Consider the following 18,893-nt stretch of genomic DNA (forward strand, 5'->3'; position numbering starts at 1 on the left):
TTTTAAGCGTATCGTAATAGAAACAAGGCATATTCTTTATGTCGTTCAAAGAGCAGTTTATGTCAGGAGAGAAAGATTGTCTTACGTGGATATAATAACTGTTAACCTAAATTGCACCTCTTACGAATGCACCTTCTTACGAATGTAGTGCTGCAATTTAGGATTACATAGCTATACTGTCCTACTATACACGGTGACTGAGCTACCCCTGCCCATGGGTTTTATACAACCCGCAACACCTTCAAATACCACGCAAAAGATTTTCATATTCTCTCACTCTCTACGCGCAAACTATTAGTTCTACAGAAAAACGAACAGGACCTTTTTGTAAAAAAATTAATGTAGTTAAATTTTGTACTCGGATACATTTTCCCTAGAGGCCTTGGAATTATTCAGGATAAACGATCAAAAGTGACCTTCAAACGCGTTTCTCTTGAATGGCACGAATATAGTGGCCGCTAGCGAAAAAGTTCCTATTCATTTTTTCCGTAGGACTAACAGCTTGTACATCTACATCTACATCCATACTCCGCAAGCCACCTGACGGTGTGTGGCGGAGGGTACCCTGAGTACCTCTATCAGTTCTCCCTTGTATTCCAGTCTCGTATTGTACTTGGAAAGAAGGATTGTCGGTATGCTTCTGTGTGGGCTCTAATCTCTCTGATTTTATCCTCATGGTCTCTTCGCGAGATATACGTAGGAGGGAGCAATATACTGCTTGACTCTTCGGTGAAGGTATGTTCTCGAAACTTTAACAAAAGCCCGTACCGAGCTACTGAGCGTCTCTCCTGCAGTCTTCCACTGGAGTTTATCTATCATCTCCGTAACGCTTTCGCGATTACTAAATGATCCTGTAACGAAGCGCGCTGCTCTCCGTTGGATCTTCTCTATCTCTTCTATCAACCCTATCTGATGCGGATCCCACACTGCTGAGCAGTATTCAAGCAGTGGGCGAACAAGCGTACTGTAACCTACTTCCTTTGTTGTCGGATTGTACGCAGAGAGCGAGATAATATGGAAATTTAGCGAGTGATTTTCGAAGTCGGTGCACGTTGCATAAAACCTATTGGTAGGGGCAGCTGAATCACCATGTTCAGAGACAAAACGTAGCTCAATGTTCTTTAAAATCTCTAAAAATTCTTGATTGATTTCCTTCAAATTTTTAAACCACACTCTAGAAAACAAAAATGCCTCTCTGCAGGTCTTCTCGACACACGCGATCCTGCTGCGCTACGCAGTTGCGCCAATGGTGATTAATGGATTGCCGGCCGGAGTGGCCGTGCGGTTATACGCGCTACAGTCTGGAACCGCGTGACCGCTACGGTCGCAGGTTCGAATCCTGCCTCGGGCATGGAAGTATGTGATGTCCTTAGGTTAGTTACGTTTAAGTAGTTCTAAGTTCTAGGGGACTGATGACCACAGCAGTTAAGTCCCATAGTGCTCAGAGCCATTTGAACCATTAATGGATTATTAATCAGCAGACACATATCATCTCTCTGCACTGCTGTATTAGTGAAACTGTTTTCGATCGCCATAATCGCACTATTTCGCGAGAGGAGGTTTGAAAGTGACAACTCTGGCACAAGTGATCACTGCGTCATAGCGTCCCGGTTTGTCAGATAAATTTTAGTATCCGAGAGTTGGGCTCGAAATATAAGTCTCTTACCTTGCAACAATGTGCAATCGATGTAAGCCAGTCACGAGTTAAATGGTATGAAGGTCAGCAGTCCAAATACATCAACCTCGAAGAAAAAAAAGTTTATGTTTCCATTTTAATAAACCCCACCAGGTTCGATGTTTTTAACTTTTATTTCCTCCAACTATCAGTTCTCTGTTGAAACTGACATCGTACCATGTCACCAGGATGGACTAAATCATTGCACAGAATGTCACAATTTCTGCTTGCTATAACCACAACTACTGACAAAAAGTCACACTTACTACAAAACTCGGAAACGCGATAATGCCCTTTCTCGACAAGATATTAATATGTTTTGCTCCTTTTTTAATGATACTCTTATAACATGTTTTCAGTAAACTATGTATTCTCTTCAACTGGCCTTCCAAGCCCTTTGTTATCTGTTACATAATTACAATATTTCAGCAAACATCGGAGATTTTCCAGAATGAAATTTTTGTCTCTGCAGTGGAGCGTGCGCTGGTGATAAACATCCGAGCTCTTACCCGCGAAAGGCAAACGTTCCGAATCTCGATTTGGCACACGGTTTTAATCTGCTAGCAAATTTCTTTGCGATTTTTCTCAAAATTTGTTTTTCGTCTCTTTTCCTGCTTGCTCAATGTTGAGATTGAGTATTATCGAGGTTAGCCTACAACCCTCTCTCTTGCCGTAGTGCATCCCTTTTACGTCCTTGTATTGCTGTATAAGTTATAGGAAACCACTCGCTCCCACTTTTTTTAGGCTTGCTACCTTCAGAATTTCAGTTTTAAGGTAAGTCGTAGGTGCGTCTCGTTCTCCAACATTTCCCCGGAAACCAAGCTAACTTTCTCCGAGGTCATCTTCTTCCAATATTCTCATTCTTCTACCAATAATTCCAGTCAGTATTGTGCAACCATGACTTATTAAAGTTCTTTTTACTTCTCCGAGGTTCTGCTAGGAAGTTTGAGAACTGTGTCCGTCTGATGCAGTCGGCCATGGGCGTTACAACGCTCACAATGAACGTTTTGTTTGACCAGTAGTATCTTAAGATAACCAATCAGGCAGATCCCGATATTGATTCTGCATAAAAATATAGAGGAAGTTCATGATGTGCCTTACGTCAATCACTGAGCCCCTTTGATAGAATGTCATTTTTTTTTTTTTTTTTGCATGTTAAACTGATGGTTGACTAATACCTTGTTCGGGATTTATTGATAGGTAATGCCTATTTTTCTTTATTTGGCAGACTCAAATAACCATTGCATATGTTATTTTTGTAGACCAAACCCCTTTCATTTTCCCCCCAACTGCACGCCACCTACCTCCTCACGGGTCATTGTAGAGTGCAGCGATGTCTGATATCGACGACGACGCATTTTTCGCGCCTTCTGCGTTGTATCGCATTCAGTTCCTAACGCACTTCCTAATACGATATACTGTGCATGTCGGAAGCGCCTATATCGGAGCTGGCATTTTAAAATTATAACTAGTATTTTACGTGTTTTACTCTTCTGGCTTCGTTTTTGTTACACTATTAATTCAAGTTATTTTCAGATGTGCAGAATATTAATGTCCCTATCATTACTTTTTTAACACACAATTGTAAACTAAGTGTGCAGAAATCGACACCTAGCAGCCAAGCCCCTTCAGCTGGTTGCGGTAAAGCTATAACCAATGCTGACGGTGGACCTACTCTACGCGTTAGTATTATCATGTTTTTTACAACTTTTGCTTACTATTTTTGGAAGACAGGTATGTGGCCTTCTAGCTGCTTCTCAAGTAATCTACCACTACTACCAACACTGTTGTACAACATCATACACTCACTGATAAGTTTGCGCACTCTTTTCGTTTCTTGTTTTTTTCCCTGGGCGCATCTGATGGTGATGATGATATCATAGAACGAAACCGATCATAAAATAAAGGATAAAAGACTGATTTCAATTGTACAAATGGATAACATGTTACATATTAACGAATGAAGCACACAGTCCGAGTAACGGAGTCGTCTGTTTGTTGCAGAGGAATGGGTGACGAAGAAGAAGACGGAGCTGACGACGCGCCGTCAGATCGAGACGCGGGTCAAGCGGCAAGTGGTGCTGGAGGGCGGCAAGGTGGTGGAGGACTCGGGGCCCATCGTCACCACCTCCACCACCGAGGACACCGAGAAGGAAGAGCACCAGCAGACTGAGGTCAGTACGCCGTCACTGCCCTCTTTTGGGTTTTAACCTGTCGTGAGCTCACCGTGAGTACGAGTCTCCTCCCGTGTCGAAGCTGATGGTAACGTCGTCAGCAGATGGTGTCGAACAGGTGAAATGGAGCCCAAGAACACGAGACGTGTAGCCTTGTCTGGTATTGAACAGGTGCCGTGAAACCCATTTTTCATATTAGCGTGGCGACAATTCTTATCCGGTATATTACGTCCACAGTTGTTGCATCCTACAGCTCCCCTAAATACTATGGAAGTTAATCCCTGATTTAACATATGGCCTGTAATCCAGTTCCTTTATCTATCCAGTAATTTTTAATATGTACTTTTTCGACCGACTCTGTAGGAATCTCCTAATTTCTCGTCCAACCAATCTTCTGTAACATCACATCTAAACGTTTCAGTTCTCACCTTTTCCAGTTCTCCCACAGTCCATGATTGGCTTTCATGCAACGCTGAGTTCCAGAAGAACATTCTTATAAATTTATTACTCAGATTAATGTCTACAAGTAGACTGCTCTTTTTTTTCTGTGCTAGTCTCCTTACTGCATCCTCCTTGATTGGTGTCGCACACGTTATTTTGCTTAAAAAGTAGCTGAATTCTTTCACCTCGTCTTCTAACTGATACTCAAATTTGATGTCAAGTTTATCGCTAACCTGATATCTGCTACATTACTTTTGCCTTGCTTTGGTTTACACCCAGTCCATATTCTGCCCTCATTAGACTGCTCATTCCCTGCAACTGGACCTAAAATCTTCCGCTCTTTCACTGTTGATAGCAGCGTGTTTATGGATCAGTTCTTTCCTCCCTAATTTTAATCTTGCTAGTGGACCTTTCTTTGATTTCTATCACTATAGATGCACAAGAGTACACTAAGGGAGAAAGATTGCATTCCGTTTTAACTCAAGCACTTTTCTATTGGTTTTCCATTATTTTTGTATCTTCTTGGAGCTTTTGCGTATAATAGGTCTTTATCTATAGCTTATGCCTATATTTCTTAGGATTTCATGTATCTTGCAGCATTTTACATTTTCAGGCGTTTTTCTGAGTCGACAAAACATATGAAGGAAATCTTAATCATTTTGTGCTTTCACAGCTGAATAATGTAAATTTTAATAAAAATCATCACAGCCGTATTTCAGATACGTTTATTACGCCACAACCGGTTTCGTTCCAAGTGAACACCTTGAGATATCACAGGAAGTTCACCATCAGTCCCCGTAAATAGTTCGCACAAAGTGTGAGCCATAATTACGCGTAGCGTCATAATTGCCGTTCTGGTTCCATGAAGGAGGTGCTAAAGTACAGAACACGTTTACAGAGTGTAGTCTGGAGCACTAATCTCATGTGGTGCTGGCAGAAAGCGACGATTGTCTTTGGTCGAATCAGATATGAGGCTTTAAAAGAAATGCCAGATGTTAGTGCTGCATCACCATTTACAGGTTAGCCAGCAGGGATAACACTCTGATCTAGAAGCAATTTGCGTACGACTGACCAGAAAGAACGCAGTAACTAACCAGGGCCGTCTTCATGTGTTCCGATTCACACATAAAATTAGCCACGCGGGATTATCCGACCGGTCTAAGGAGCTGCAGTCATCGGCTGTGTGGCTGGTCCCGCCGGAGGTACGAGTCCTCCCTCTGTCATGGGTGTGTGTGTGTATGTCCTTAGGATAATTTAGGTTAAGTAGTGTGTAAGCTTGGGGACTGATGACCTTAGCAGTTAAGTCCCATAAGACTTCACACACATTTGAACAGCTGGCCGCGGTGGACGAGCGGTTCTAGGCGCTTCAGTCCCGAACCGCGCGACTGCTACGGTCGCAGGTTCGCATCCTGCCTCGGGCAAGGATGTGTGTGATGTTCTTAGGTTAGTTAGGTTTCAGTAGTTCTACGTTCTAGGGGAGTGATGACCTCAGATGTTAAGTCCCATAGTGCTCAGAGCCATTTGAACCACATTTGAACACAAAAAATTATATCGAGACGAGCCAAGAATTGCTGCGGGACGTCAGTGATGATCCTCCCAAAATCTTTCCAAAAGTAACATTACGGAGGGAACTGCAACACATACGTCTTTGAAGAAGAGTCGGCATCGAAATTTTGACAATTACGTGCATCGTCTTCGTCTGGAGTACCTGATCTTAGTGACTGCTTCTACTGATATGGACATAACGCATTAAAATGGAAGTGAGAAAAGCTTGGTATGTGTTGCTCTGGTGGCAAAATAGTACCTACAGTACTGGGTGACAGTACTTCTATACGAATGTAATGAATAAATGACTTTTTAAAAATATAATTAGGAAATATGATACAGATTTGAATACGCTGAAGAGCCAAAGAAACCGGTGCAGATGATCAAACAGGATGCTTACATACGTGTCACCTGTCAGAGTCGTATCTAGACATATCAGGGTCCCATATCACTCCAACTGCACATGCCCCACACCATTACAGAGCCTCCACCAGATTGAACAGTTACCTGTTGACATACGGAGTCCATGGATTCATGAGATTGTCTCCATACCCCTACACTTCCGTCTGCTCGATACAATTTGAAACGAGACTCGTTCGACAAGGCAACATGTTTCCAGTCATCAACAGTCCAATGTCAGTGTTGATGGGCCCAAGCGAGACGTAAAGCTTTGCATCGTGAAGTCATCAAGGGTACACTAGTGGGCCTTCGACTCCGAAAGCCCATTTCGATTATGTTTCGTTGAATGGTTCGCACGCTGACCCTTTTTGATGGCCCAGTATTGGAATATGCAGCGATTTGCGCAAGGTTTGCACATCGCTTACGTTGAAGGATTCTCTTCAGTCGCCGCTGGTACCGTTAATGTAGGGTCTTTTTTCGGTCGTGGCGATGTCGAAGATTTGATGTTTTACCGGATTCCTGATATTCACGATACGCCCGTGAAATGGTCGTACGCGAAAATATTCCACTTCATTGCTACCTCGGAGGTGCTGTGTCCCACAGCTCGTGCACCGACTGTAACATCACGTTCAGACTGACTTAAATCTTGACAACCTGCCACTGTAGGAGCATTAACCGCCCCCAACGCCGTATTCTGTCTGTTTACGTATCTCTGTATTTGGATACACATGCCTATAGCAGTTTCTTTGGCACTTCAGTGTAGAAACGCATTCATTAAATACCAACGTACCTGCAATACATACATTTTATACATACGTTTCTGTAGATAACTATATACATGGTCATCTCGTAAAATTACTAGCTTTCTTACTCACCTTCGCTCATCGTAACAAAACTACTGACATTTGATACAAGTAACTCAGTGAAATACATAGTTTATATGTACGATACCCAAATTCACCCCTGAACTCAGGGCACCGTTGATATAGCTGTTTGGTAACGAAAGTGCAGTAAAGAGATGCAAGAAAGATAGCATTTAAAGTCCCGTCGACAAAGAGGTCATTAGAGACGGAGGACGTGCTCGGATTGTTTCAGGGATGGCAAAGGAAATAGATCGCGCCCTTTCGAAGGAACCTTCCGGGCACGTAAGGAAAACCGACTGTTCAGCAGAGTATTGCACTTCTGTGAGACGACGTGAAAGGCACATGTTGTGTCGTTGTCAACAGCGTGCGACGCAAGTAGACACACCCGGTGAAAGCGACGCCAAGCAGTGAAAGGAGAGACGGCGAACGACGTGGAAGTGAGTGCAAAACATTGATTAAATCAACATTGGGACAGAATGTCGTGGGAACAAGAAGGATGCCAGTATTACAACTAAAATAATAAAACAAGTACAGGATTAGTGTCAAGGTATCGACAAAATCACCAACACGGTTAATGAATGTTGTGCAGTGGGCACTAGCTTTGTGTAGTAATAGCTGATACTATAAAAGCAAAGTGAAGAATAATAATTAAATCAAAACGGCTAATTGTGGGTTTCATCTTTAATTTAATCATCTTCCTTCAAAACGCCACCATGAAAAGTGCGATGCACTCAACCATGATGCAGGTAGAACAAAGTACATTAATTACAATCTCCGGAAACCGTCTCTTCAAGCGTCGGAAACGACATACCTTTTAGCACGGACTATGAGACACAGTACTCAAGAATAAATATTGCATGTATTAGATTCTTTCTCTAACATTGAAACCTTCCCGTCTCCTCTATATTTCTTTTGTTCCCTTCTACAATAACCTATATTAGTTGCTGGTGGAGTTTCATAATAAGTGGCTGTATTTATTACCAAAGATGACGTTACTCTTTAATAGCAAAGCTGACGTTATTCTTTAATTAATTTGACTGAAGTTACGTAATCCATAGTTACACTTTTTCCTGACAACAATACAATTTTTGCAAAGTTTTACGTTGATGGTTTTCGGGATGGATTATAATCATTACTGCAACATTGCTGGCAAAAATTAATTATATTCTGAATGAAATGATTTTACAAACGTTCAAATGGTACTTACTTTTTACAATAATCTTACAACTAGCAATGCGCAAACATACCTTCAGCAGTCTTGAGTTTCTCAAAAAATTAATTCAATAATATTAGTTCCTCTTATGATAATAATTAGCTGATGTCTCTGTACATCCGTTTATAATCTCCTGTAAATCATAGCTGGTGTCTGGCAAGCACACCGCTCCTCTCAACGTCTCGCTTCAGACCTGTTACCGACTCGCTTCACATCTCGCTTACTACTGACTTCCTACGAATGCTTAAGTGCGGTCTCTACTAACAACAATGCTTTCTGGTGCAGACAATCCCTGCTACCATTACAAAATGTATCAATGCGCGGTCTTTCCCCCCCTTTTTTGTAAAATGTATCGATACGCGGTCTCTCCCGCCCTTATTAAAATTATATCAATTTGCGGTCTCTCTTGCCAACAACACTTTGGTGCAGGCATTCCCTGCTACCACAATTATTTCCAACATGACAAATATTAATTATTCCTGCTTAATCCTATTAATAAAATATAAACATCTTTCATAAATTGTGGTTTCACAAGAGACAATAGAAATATACACGTCTTACAACATTTCCGATTGCAGTCAGTACAAAATTATAGCCGTTGGGCAAATAAAAAATGCAAGAAATTTGACATTTATAAGGCATAAAAATTAATAGACAGTTCTTATACCACAGAGTAAACGTTCAAAATTGGTACAGTTGATTAACTACACGTGAAATGCAGTAATTATTTCATATCATCGCAGAACTGCAGTAATTATACAGTGTGTTTGTTTGCGAGGCACCGTGTGTAAAAAAAGTTCTAGGCGAAAAGTTAATATTAGTAAAAGGGACTGTGGTACAGCTGGTCATCTCCTAACCACCCCTCCTGCATTGGTGGAGTCAACATTTTGTTATCAAATGGGTGCCCCTCATTTTCATTGCGTATTCGGATTCTACACCAAAAAATACGTATAATTTACTCAAACCATTGTTTTCCATTCGTGGCAAATGGCTCTGGAATCGACAAACGTCAAGTGTGGCTGTTTTTGTAACTAACAACCAATTAAATCTAAGTCTCTGTGTTCTATCGGTTAATATTTACTTCCCATAGTGCTCAGAGCCATTTGAACCATTTGAACTTTCGAAATTTATTTTAGTGTTGTAAATTTGATTGTACAGTGCAATATGGATAGCCGTGTCAGTGCCTGGTTAGAAACTACGTTTAGCGTGGTCTAGGAACAACCTTGTGGACGTAATAGCTTACTGTTTCCATCCGACTGCTTGATTGCGGTGCGTTCACTTGCCTCTCACCATTGGGCTGCTTGGTTGCGGTGAGTCCCCTTGCTTGGCACCATAATTTAAGTTTACAATAAATATTGACACACAAAAGGTTTACATTTACATCTTAAATGAAATGTACACTGAAGCGGCATATAAACTGGTACAGGCATGTGTATTCAAATATAGAGATATGTAAACAGATAGAAAACGGCGCTGCGATCGGCAACGCCTGTGTAAGACAAGTGTCTGGTACAGTTGTTAGATCGGTTACTGCTGTTGCAATGGCAGGTTATCAGGATTTAAGTGAGTTTGAACGCAGTGTTACAGTCGGCGCACGAGCGATGGGACACGGCATCTTCGAGGTGGAAATGAAGTGAAGATTTTCTCGTGCGACTATTTCACGAGTGTACCGCTAATATCAGAAATACAGTGGAACTTCAAATCTTCGAAATCGCTGCGACGGGAGAAAGGTCCTCCAAGTACGGGACCAACTAAGACTGAAGATGATGACGATGATGTTTGGTTTGTGGGGCTCTCAACTGCACGGCCATCACCACCCGTACAAAACCCCAATCTTTTCTAAGCACCATCTCGTCACTTTCATGAATGACGATGAGATGATAAGAACAACACAAACACCCAGTCCCCGGGCGGAGAAAATCTGCAACCCGGCCGAGAATCAAACCCGGGACCCCATGATCCAGAGGCAGCAACGCTAGCCACTAGACCATGAACGGCGGTCGAAGACTGAAGTGAATCGTTCAGTGTGACAGAAGTGCAAACCTTCCGCAAATTGCTGCAGACTTCAGTTCTGGGCCATCCATAAGTGTCAGTTTGTGAACTATTCAACGAAACATGATCAATATGGATTTTCGGAGCCGAAGGTCCACTCTTGAACCCTTGATGATTGCACGACACAAAGCTTGACGCCCCGTCTTGGCCTGCCAACACCGACATTGAACCGTTGATGACTGGAAGCAGATGCCTGGTAGGACGAGTCTCGTTTCAAATTGTATGAGCAGATGGATGTGTACGGGTATGGAGACAACCTCATGAATCCATGGGCGCTGCATGTCTGCAGGGAACTATTCAACCTTGTGTAGGCTCTGTAATGGTGAGGAGTTTCTGCAGTTGGAGTGGTATGGAAACCCTGATAAGTCTAGACACGATTCTGTCAGGTGACTCGTACGTAAGCATCCTGTCTGATCATCTGCATCCATTCATGTCCATTGTGCAATGCGACTTGGGCAATTCCAGCAGGACAATGCGACACCCCACATGTCCAGGTACACTCTTCTGGGTTTAAACTCTTCCGCTGGCCACCAGACTCCGCAGACATGAACATTATTGAGCATATCTGGGATGCTTTGCGTCGTGCTGTTCAAAAGAGATCTCCACCACCTCGTATTTTTACGGATTCGTGGGCAGCCCTGTAGGATTCATGGTGTCAATTTCCTCCAGCATTGCTTCAGACATTAGTCGAGTCCATGACACGTGGTGTTGCGGCACTGTTGCGTGCTCGCTAGGGCCCTACACGATATTATGCAGGTGTAGAATCAAATGTATCAATTCTTAGGAAGAGGAGGAGATTAGTATTTAACGTCCCGTCAACAACGAGGTCATTAGAGTCGGATCACAAGCTCTGATTAGGGAAGGATGGGGAAGGAAATTGGCCGTACCCTTTCAAAGGAACCATCCCGGCATTTCCTGAAGTAATCTAGGGAAATCACGTAAAACCTAAATCAGGATGACCGGACGCGCGTTTGAACCGTCGTCTTCCCGAATGTGAGTCGAGTGTGCTAACCACTGCGCCACCTCTTTCGGCCATCATCAGTTCTTACTTACAAAACGGGCACAATTGATATTTGTCGTTACAGTGCCATCTACACGGAAGAGGAAACAATAATGTGCGTAAATCGTACCTATTTTTTGGTGTAGAAACCGAATAAGCAGTAAAACGAGTGGGGGGGGGGGGGGGGGGGGGGGAGAGCAGGTTTCCATTTGAAAATACTAAGTTGACCCCGCCCAGGTGTGAATAGTGTGTGGCCAGCTGTACAATAGACAGATGTCCTCTTTTCAAATATTACCATTTTGCCTAGAACAGTTTTTCCGTACGATTGGTTGTTTTCGAAACATTTAGTAGTCTCAGGTAAAAAAAAAAATACCGTGCACAAGAGCAACTGCCATTAAGAGTTGCTGACGGTCATGGTTTAATCACTCATCCGCATGTTAACAAGGTGTTTCTGCGCTTTGATACACAATCATCAGGCTGCCTTTAATGTGGCTTTCAGTGTACACACGTACACTACTGGCCATTAAATTTGCTACACCAGGAAGAAAAGAAGATAAATTGGACAAATATATTGTACTAGAACTGACATGTGATTACATTTTCACCCAATTTGGGTGCATAGATCCTAAGAAATCAGTACCCAGGACAACCACCTCTGGCCGTAATAACGGCCTTGATATGCCTGGGCATTGAGTCAGACAGAGCTTGGATGGCGTGTACAGGTACAGCTGCCCATGCAGCTTCAACACGATACCACAGTTCATCAAGAGTAGTAGTGACTGGCGTATTGTAACGAGCCAGTTGCTCAGCCACATTTGACCAGACGTTTTCAGTTGGTGAGATATCTGGAAAATGCGCTGGCCAGGGCAGCATTCGAACATTTTCTGTATCCAGAAAGCCCCGTACAGGAACTTCAACATGCGGTCGTGCATTATCCTGCTGAAATGTAGGGTTTCGCAGGGATCGAACGAAGGGTAGAGCCACAGGTCGTAACACATCTGAAATGTAACGTCCAGTGTTCAAAGTCCCGTCAATGCGAACAAGAGGTGACGGAGACCTGTAACCAATGGCAATCCATACCATCACGCCGCGTGATACGACAGTATGGCGATGACGAATACACGCTTCCAATATGTGTTCACCGCGATGTCGCTGAACACGGATACGACCATCATGATGTTGTAAACAGAACCTGGATTCATCCGAAAAAATGACGTTTTGCCATTCGTGCACCCAGGTTCATCGTTAAGTACACCATCGCATGAGCTCCTGTCTGTGAGGCAGCGTCAAGGGTAACCACAGCCATAGTCTCCGAGCTGATAGTCCATGCTGCTACAAACGTCGTCGAACTATTCGTGCACATGGTTGGTGTCTTGCAAACGTCTCAATCTGTTGACTCATGGATTTTGACGTGGGTGCACGATCCGTTACAGCCATGCGGATAAGATACCTGTCATCTCGACTGCTAGTGATACGAGGCCGTTGGGATCTAGCACGGCGTTCCGTATTACCCTCCTGAACCCATCGATTCCATATTCTGCTAACAGTCATTGGATCTCGACCAACGCGAGCAGCAATGTCGCGATACGATAAACCGCAATCGCGATAGGCTACAATCCGACGTTTATCAGAGTCGGAAACATGATGGTACGCATTTCTCCTCCTTACACGAGGCATCACAACAACGTTTCACCGGGCAAAGCCGGTCAACTGCTGTTTGTGTATGAGAAATCGGTTGGAAACTTTCCTCATGTCAGCACGTTGTGGGTGTCGGCACCTTGTGTGAATGCTCTGTAAAGCTAATCATTTGCGTATCACAGCATACTCTTCGTGTTGGTTAAATTTCGCGTCTGTAGAACGGCATCTTCGTGGTGTAGCAATTTTAATGGCAAGTAGTGTTCGACGGAACAGCGGTTCCTACGGCGTGCATGCCAAAGAAGAAACGCGACGGCGTCGAGTCGGAATGGTGACGAGAGGTCCGCGACGCAGGACAGTAACGGCGGGATTTCGCACCCGCTCCCACTTTTGCTGGCGGCGGAGACTGGCCGCCGGAGACGTGGGCGGGTCGACGGCCGGCTGCTACAAAGGACGGCGGCCGCTTTGTGGCGCGCAGCCAGCCGACTCCGGAGCCCCGCCGACGCCTGCTGGCGGCCGCGCCGCCGGGATCTGGGCTTCGCTCCACGAACCGGGTAGAGGCGCGGGACCAACTCACCTGCCACACGACACGACCTACAGCTGCCACAGATTAACAGGATTAGATAATACGAGTCCGAGAAAAGGAGCAGGAAATGTCTGTGAAAACTATAGAGGAATAAGCCTGTAAGTGTAAGGAGGACTTCAGCTGAGAAAAAATACCACCGCAGTTGTATCTGGAGAATGTCTTTATTCTATCGAACGATGAGTTTCAGCGGCACCTTGCCGCCATCCTCAGGTCCCACCACTGCCAAAACAGTTCTTGATTTCCTTTACACGTTTACTCTAGCAGCCTTGTTACTAGCACACTTGTGCTGGCTTTCATCAGGATACAGAATACAGACTCCATTGCACTGAAGACAACACGGTGTCGAGTATAGACTTCTGATGAAAGCTAGCCCACGCGTGCTAGTAACAAGGATCCCACAGTAACTGCACCAAGGAAATCAAATACTCTTTTGCCAGATGTGGGGCCTGAGGATGGCGATAATGTGCAGCCGAAACTAGTGGGACGAGTTCTACTGCTCTGGTGCATTTTGGTTTCAGTTGCCATAAGTTAGGAGCATGTCGACCAACTCTGCGTTGTACTCCTGAAAATACACTCCTGGAAATTGAAATAAGAACACCGTGAATTCATTGTCCCAGGAAGGGGAAACTTTATTGACACATTCCTGGGGTCAGATACATCACATGATCACACTGACAGAACCACAGGCACATAGACACAGGCAACAGAGCATGCACAATGTCGGCACTAGTACAGTGTATATCCACCTTTCGTAGCAATGCAGGCTGCTATTCTCCCATGGAGACGATCGTAGAGATGCTGGATGTAGTCCTGTGGAACGGCTTGCCATGACATTTCCACCTAGCGCCTCAGTTGGACCAGCGTTCGTGCTGGACGTGCAGACCGCGTGAGACGACGCTTCATCCAGTCCCAAACATGCTCAATAGGGGACAGATCCGGAGATCTTGCTGGACAGGGTAGTTGACTTACACCTGCCAGAGCACGTTGGGTGTCACGGGATACATGCGGACGTGCATTGTCCTGTTGGAACAGCAAGTTCCCTTGCCGGTCTAGGAATGGTAGAACGATGGGTTCGATGACGGTTTGGATGTACCGTGCACTATTCAGTGTCCCCTCGACGATCACCAGAGGTGTACGGCCATTGTAGGAGATCACTCCCCACACCATGATGCCGGGTGTTGGCCCTGTGTGCCTCGGTCGTATGCAGTCCTGATTGTGGCGCTCACCTGCACGGCGCCAAACACGCATACGACCATCATTGGCACCAAGGCAGAAGCGACTCTCATCGCTGATGACGACACGTCTCCATTCGTCCCTCCATTCACGCCTGTCGCGACACCACTGGAAGCGGGATGCACGATGTTGGGGCGTGAGCGGAAGACGGCCTAACGGTGTGCGGGACCGTAGCCCAGCTTCATTGCGACGGTTGCGAATGGTCCTCGCCGATACCCCAGGAGCAACAGTGTCCCTAATTTGCTGAGAAGTGGCGGTGCCGTCCCCTACGGCACTGCGTACGATCCTACGGTCTTGGCGTGCTTCCGTGCGTCGCTGCGGTCCGGTCCTAGGTCGACGGGCACGTGCACCTTCCGCCGACCACTGGCGACAACATCGATGTACTGTGGAGACCTCACGCCCTACTTGTTGAGCAATTCGGCGGTACGTCCACCCGGCCTCCCGCATGCCCACTATACGCCCTCGCTCAAAGTCCGTCAACTGCACATACGATTCACGTTCACGCTGTCGCGACATGCTACCAGTGTTAAAGACTGCGATGGAGCTCCGTATGCCACGGCAAACTGGTTGAAACTGACGGCGGCGGTGCACAAATGCTGCGCAGCTAGCTCCATTCGACGGCCAACACCGCAGTTCCTGGTGTGTCCGCTGTGCCGTGCGTGTGATCATTGATTGTACAGCCCTCTCGCAGTGTCCGGAGCAAGTATGGTGGGTCTGACACACCGGTGTCAATGTGTTCTTTTTTCCATTTCCAGGAGTGTAGTTCAAGCATTACTAACGATTCGGCTGTCTGGGTGTTTCACCAGCAACACACCGTAAACGAATAGCAGCATTCCTCATATCAGACCTGCTCAATGTAGACAGTGGTCCCACTGCATTTCAGTTAACTCCTTCGAAATGCAACACACGGCTGATGTCCGTCGAGAGCAGCGTAAACGTCACGTGCCTATTGCCTCGGCGGCTCAAGTTACCTTGGAAAAATGGTACAAATGGCTCTGAGCACTATAGGACTTAACATCTATGGTCATCAGTCCCCTAGAACGTAGAACTACTTAAACCTAACTAACCTAAGGACATCACACAACACGCAGTCATCACGAGGCGGAGAAAATCCCTGACCCCGCCGGGAATCGAACTCGGGAACCCGGGCGTGGGAAGCGAGAACGCTACCGCACGACCACGAGCTGAGGACAGTTACCTTGCAGGGTGACGTAGATTTCTGGCTGACGAGACAGTCAACGGCCGCAAAATTCCTTATATTCATAGTATTCGTACTCCAAGATTTCTTGTTAAGTTAACAAGAGAGCTTTCTTACTGACTTTGCCTCATCGAGATCTGCTATTCTGGAACCAAGAAACATAGTTTCATGGAAGAAAACAAACCTGATGCCTGAATCCTGCTTTTTACGAAAATTTCGAGAAGGAATTGCTGGTCACTGTTCATCTGGGTACAAACAGATTAAAAATGCTTTTAATGAGGCAGAAGTAATTCGAGCTGAAAAAGTTAAGCTCCTCACCCTGAATATACGAGAGATTTTGATCGTTTTAAGACTTTTCCCTATATAGGAAGTCGCTGATGGTATGCGCATGTGCTAAATTGCCTCGGACTATTTCTTCCACGTGCCAAACTTCGTTTTTCAGCCAGTTTAGATTGACAGAAGTAGACTAGGGTGGATAATGTACTTTTCGTAACACACGATTTTCGGATACACGTAGGATAGTGTAAGAGACTTGAGGCCTGAATGCTCATTTAGCACATTGTTCCTACAGCAGCAAAGCCGGCGGCGGTGTTAAGCGATAACTGCACTTAGCTAACTTTCTGGGACAATGGCCAGAGGCCCGTAGATTGGCACAGCGATATAGAACCTTCCTGCAACAATGCCCAGCTTGCGTAGAAGTTTTAAGACCGACCAGCACCTCCGACGCCGCACCTTGTTCGGTTTCCACTATCACGTAAAGTAGGACAGTGTTAGTACACAATTGAACTGACAGGAAAAGGCAGCCATTTTGTTAAGGAACGCGATACCAGTGTGAATTGCGATACAGCAGAACTATTGTTTGCAAATGCCTTTCACTTGAGTTCAAGCACCACACCCGACATATACACCTGTGTAGTCTCGTCTCATATATACAATGCTGCACGTACCCAAGGCACTCGAGACGCCGTTTGCGTTCTCTCTCCTCTGCGGGAACATCTGTAAACACATCGCCAAACGGTTCTTAACAGCAAACAAATAATAGACAATACAGAATATCGACAACAAGAGTTTCTTATGGCGAGCCGTATATGCAATGGAATTTGTTCATCCCAGAGATAACAAGTATCTCCAGTACATAAACAAACAGAGAATTCAAGACGACTTCAAACGCACACTTGTTTTGCTTGCAGTTGAAACACGTTGAATTGCACAGATAGCTGACAGAGTAGTAGCTCAGTCAGAAGTGAATTTTTCTGCACTTCAGTTAAAAAAGTGTAATTAGGTTTGAAGGTATCGTCGTCGACGACGACGTTATTAGAGACAGACGACATGCTCGTATTGGACAATTCAATTCCATTCATTGCCACAAATGTTTGGACCTGGTAGCCGGAAACTGTAACGCAGATCCTCCGTATTCAGTAATCGTGATAAAATACAGTGATTTGTACCAACTACATAGTGAAAAGACATGTTAATAGCAATGATTGTTGATATATAACGAAAAGGAAATAGTTGGAGTTGTAAGTGACTAACTTTCAACTAATTACTGGGTGCCTCGAAAGAGTTCGAGGTTTGCCGACTAACTACAATTATACTAACATACAGACCTATTATTACTACCCTATTCCGGATTATTTCTTCTGGTATGTGCATGTTTCGACATTCCTTGACTCTACATACAGGGTGTTTCAAAAATGACCGGTATATTTGAAACGGCAATAAAACCTAAACGAGCAGCGATAGAAATACACCATTTGTTGCAATATGCTTGGGACAACAGTACATTTTCAGGCGGACAAACTTTCGAAATTACAGTAGTTACAATTTTCAACAACAGATGGCGCTGCGGTCTGGGAAACTCCATAGTACGATATTTTCCACATATCCACCATGCGTAGCAATAATATGGCGTAGTCTCTGAATGAAATTACCCGAAACCTTTGACAACGTGTCTGGCGGAATGGCTTCACATGCAGATGAGATGTCCTGCTTCAGCTATTCAATTGTTTCTGGATTCTGGCGGTACACCTGGTCTTTCAAGTGTCCCCACAGAAAGAAGTCACAGCGGTTCATGTCTGGCGAATAAGGAGGCCAATCCACGCCGCCTCCTGTATGTTTCGGATAGCCCAAAGCAATCACACGATCATCGAAATATTCATTCAGGAAATTAAAGACGTCGGCCGTGCGATGTGGCCAGGCACCATCTTGCATAAACCACGATGTGTTCGCAGTGTCGTCTAAGGCAGTTTGTACCGCCACAAATTCACGAAGAATGCCCAGATAGCGTGATGCAGTAATCGTTTCGGATCTGAAAAATGGGCCAATGATTCCTTTGGAAGAAATGGCGGCCCAGACCAGTACTTTTTGAGGATGCAGGGACGATGGGACTGCAACATGGTGCTTTTCGGTTCCCCATATGCGCCAGTTCTGTTTATTGACGAAGCCGTCCAGGTAAAAATAAAAGCTTCATCAGTAAACCAAATGCTGCCCACATGCATATCGCCGTCATCAATTCTGTGCAGTATATCGTTAGCGAATGTCTCTCGTGCAGCAATGGTAGCGGCGCTGAGGGGTTGCCGCGTTTGAATTTTGTATGGATAGAGGTGTAAACTCTGGCGCATGAGACGATATGTGGACGTTGGCGTCATTTGGACCGCAGCTGCAACACGGCGAACGGAAATCCGAGGCCGCTGTTGGATCACCTGCTGCACTAGCTGCGCGTTGCCCTCTGTGGTTGCCGTACGCGGTCGCCCTACCTTTCCAGCACGTTCATCCGTCACGTTCCCAGTCCGTTGAAATTTTTCAAACAGATCCTTTATTGTATCGCTTTTCGGTCCTTTGGTTACATTAAACCTCCGTTGAAAACTTCGTCTTGTTGC

At 44.9% G+C, this 18,893-nt stretch overlaps 1 protein-coding gene across 3 annotated transcripts in view; it reads left to right on the plus strand.

Annotated features, from left to right (window-relative positions):
- Positions 1-18,893, plus strand: part of LOC126284072 (serine/arginine repetitive matrix protein 2) — a 1,302,087-nt gene that overhangs the window by 689,988 nt on the left and 593,206 nt on the right. For all 3 annotated transcript variants that reach the window (XM_049982713.1, XM_049982705.1, XM_049982723.1), the window contains one exon: positions 3,680-3,849. In XM_049982713.1, the coding sequence (XP_049838670.1) occupies positions 3,680-3,849 (170 nt within the window). The remainder of the gene's footprint in view (positions 1-3,679; positions 3,850-18,893) is intronic.

The sequence above is a fragment of the Schistocerca gregaria genome, chromosome 1 (assembly GCF_023897955.1).
Source record: "Schistocerca gregaria isolate iqSchGreg1 chromosome 1, iqSchGreg1.2, whole genome shotgun sequence".
Lineage (NCBI taxonomy): Eukaryota > Metazoa > Arthropoda > Insecta > Orthoptera > Acrididae > Schistocerca > Schistocerca gregaria.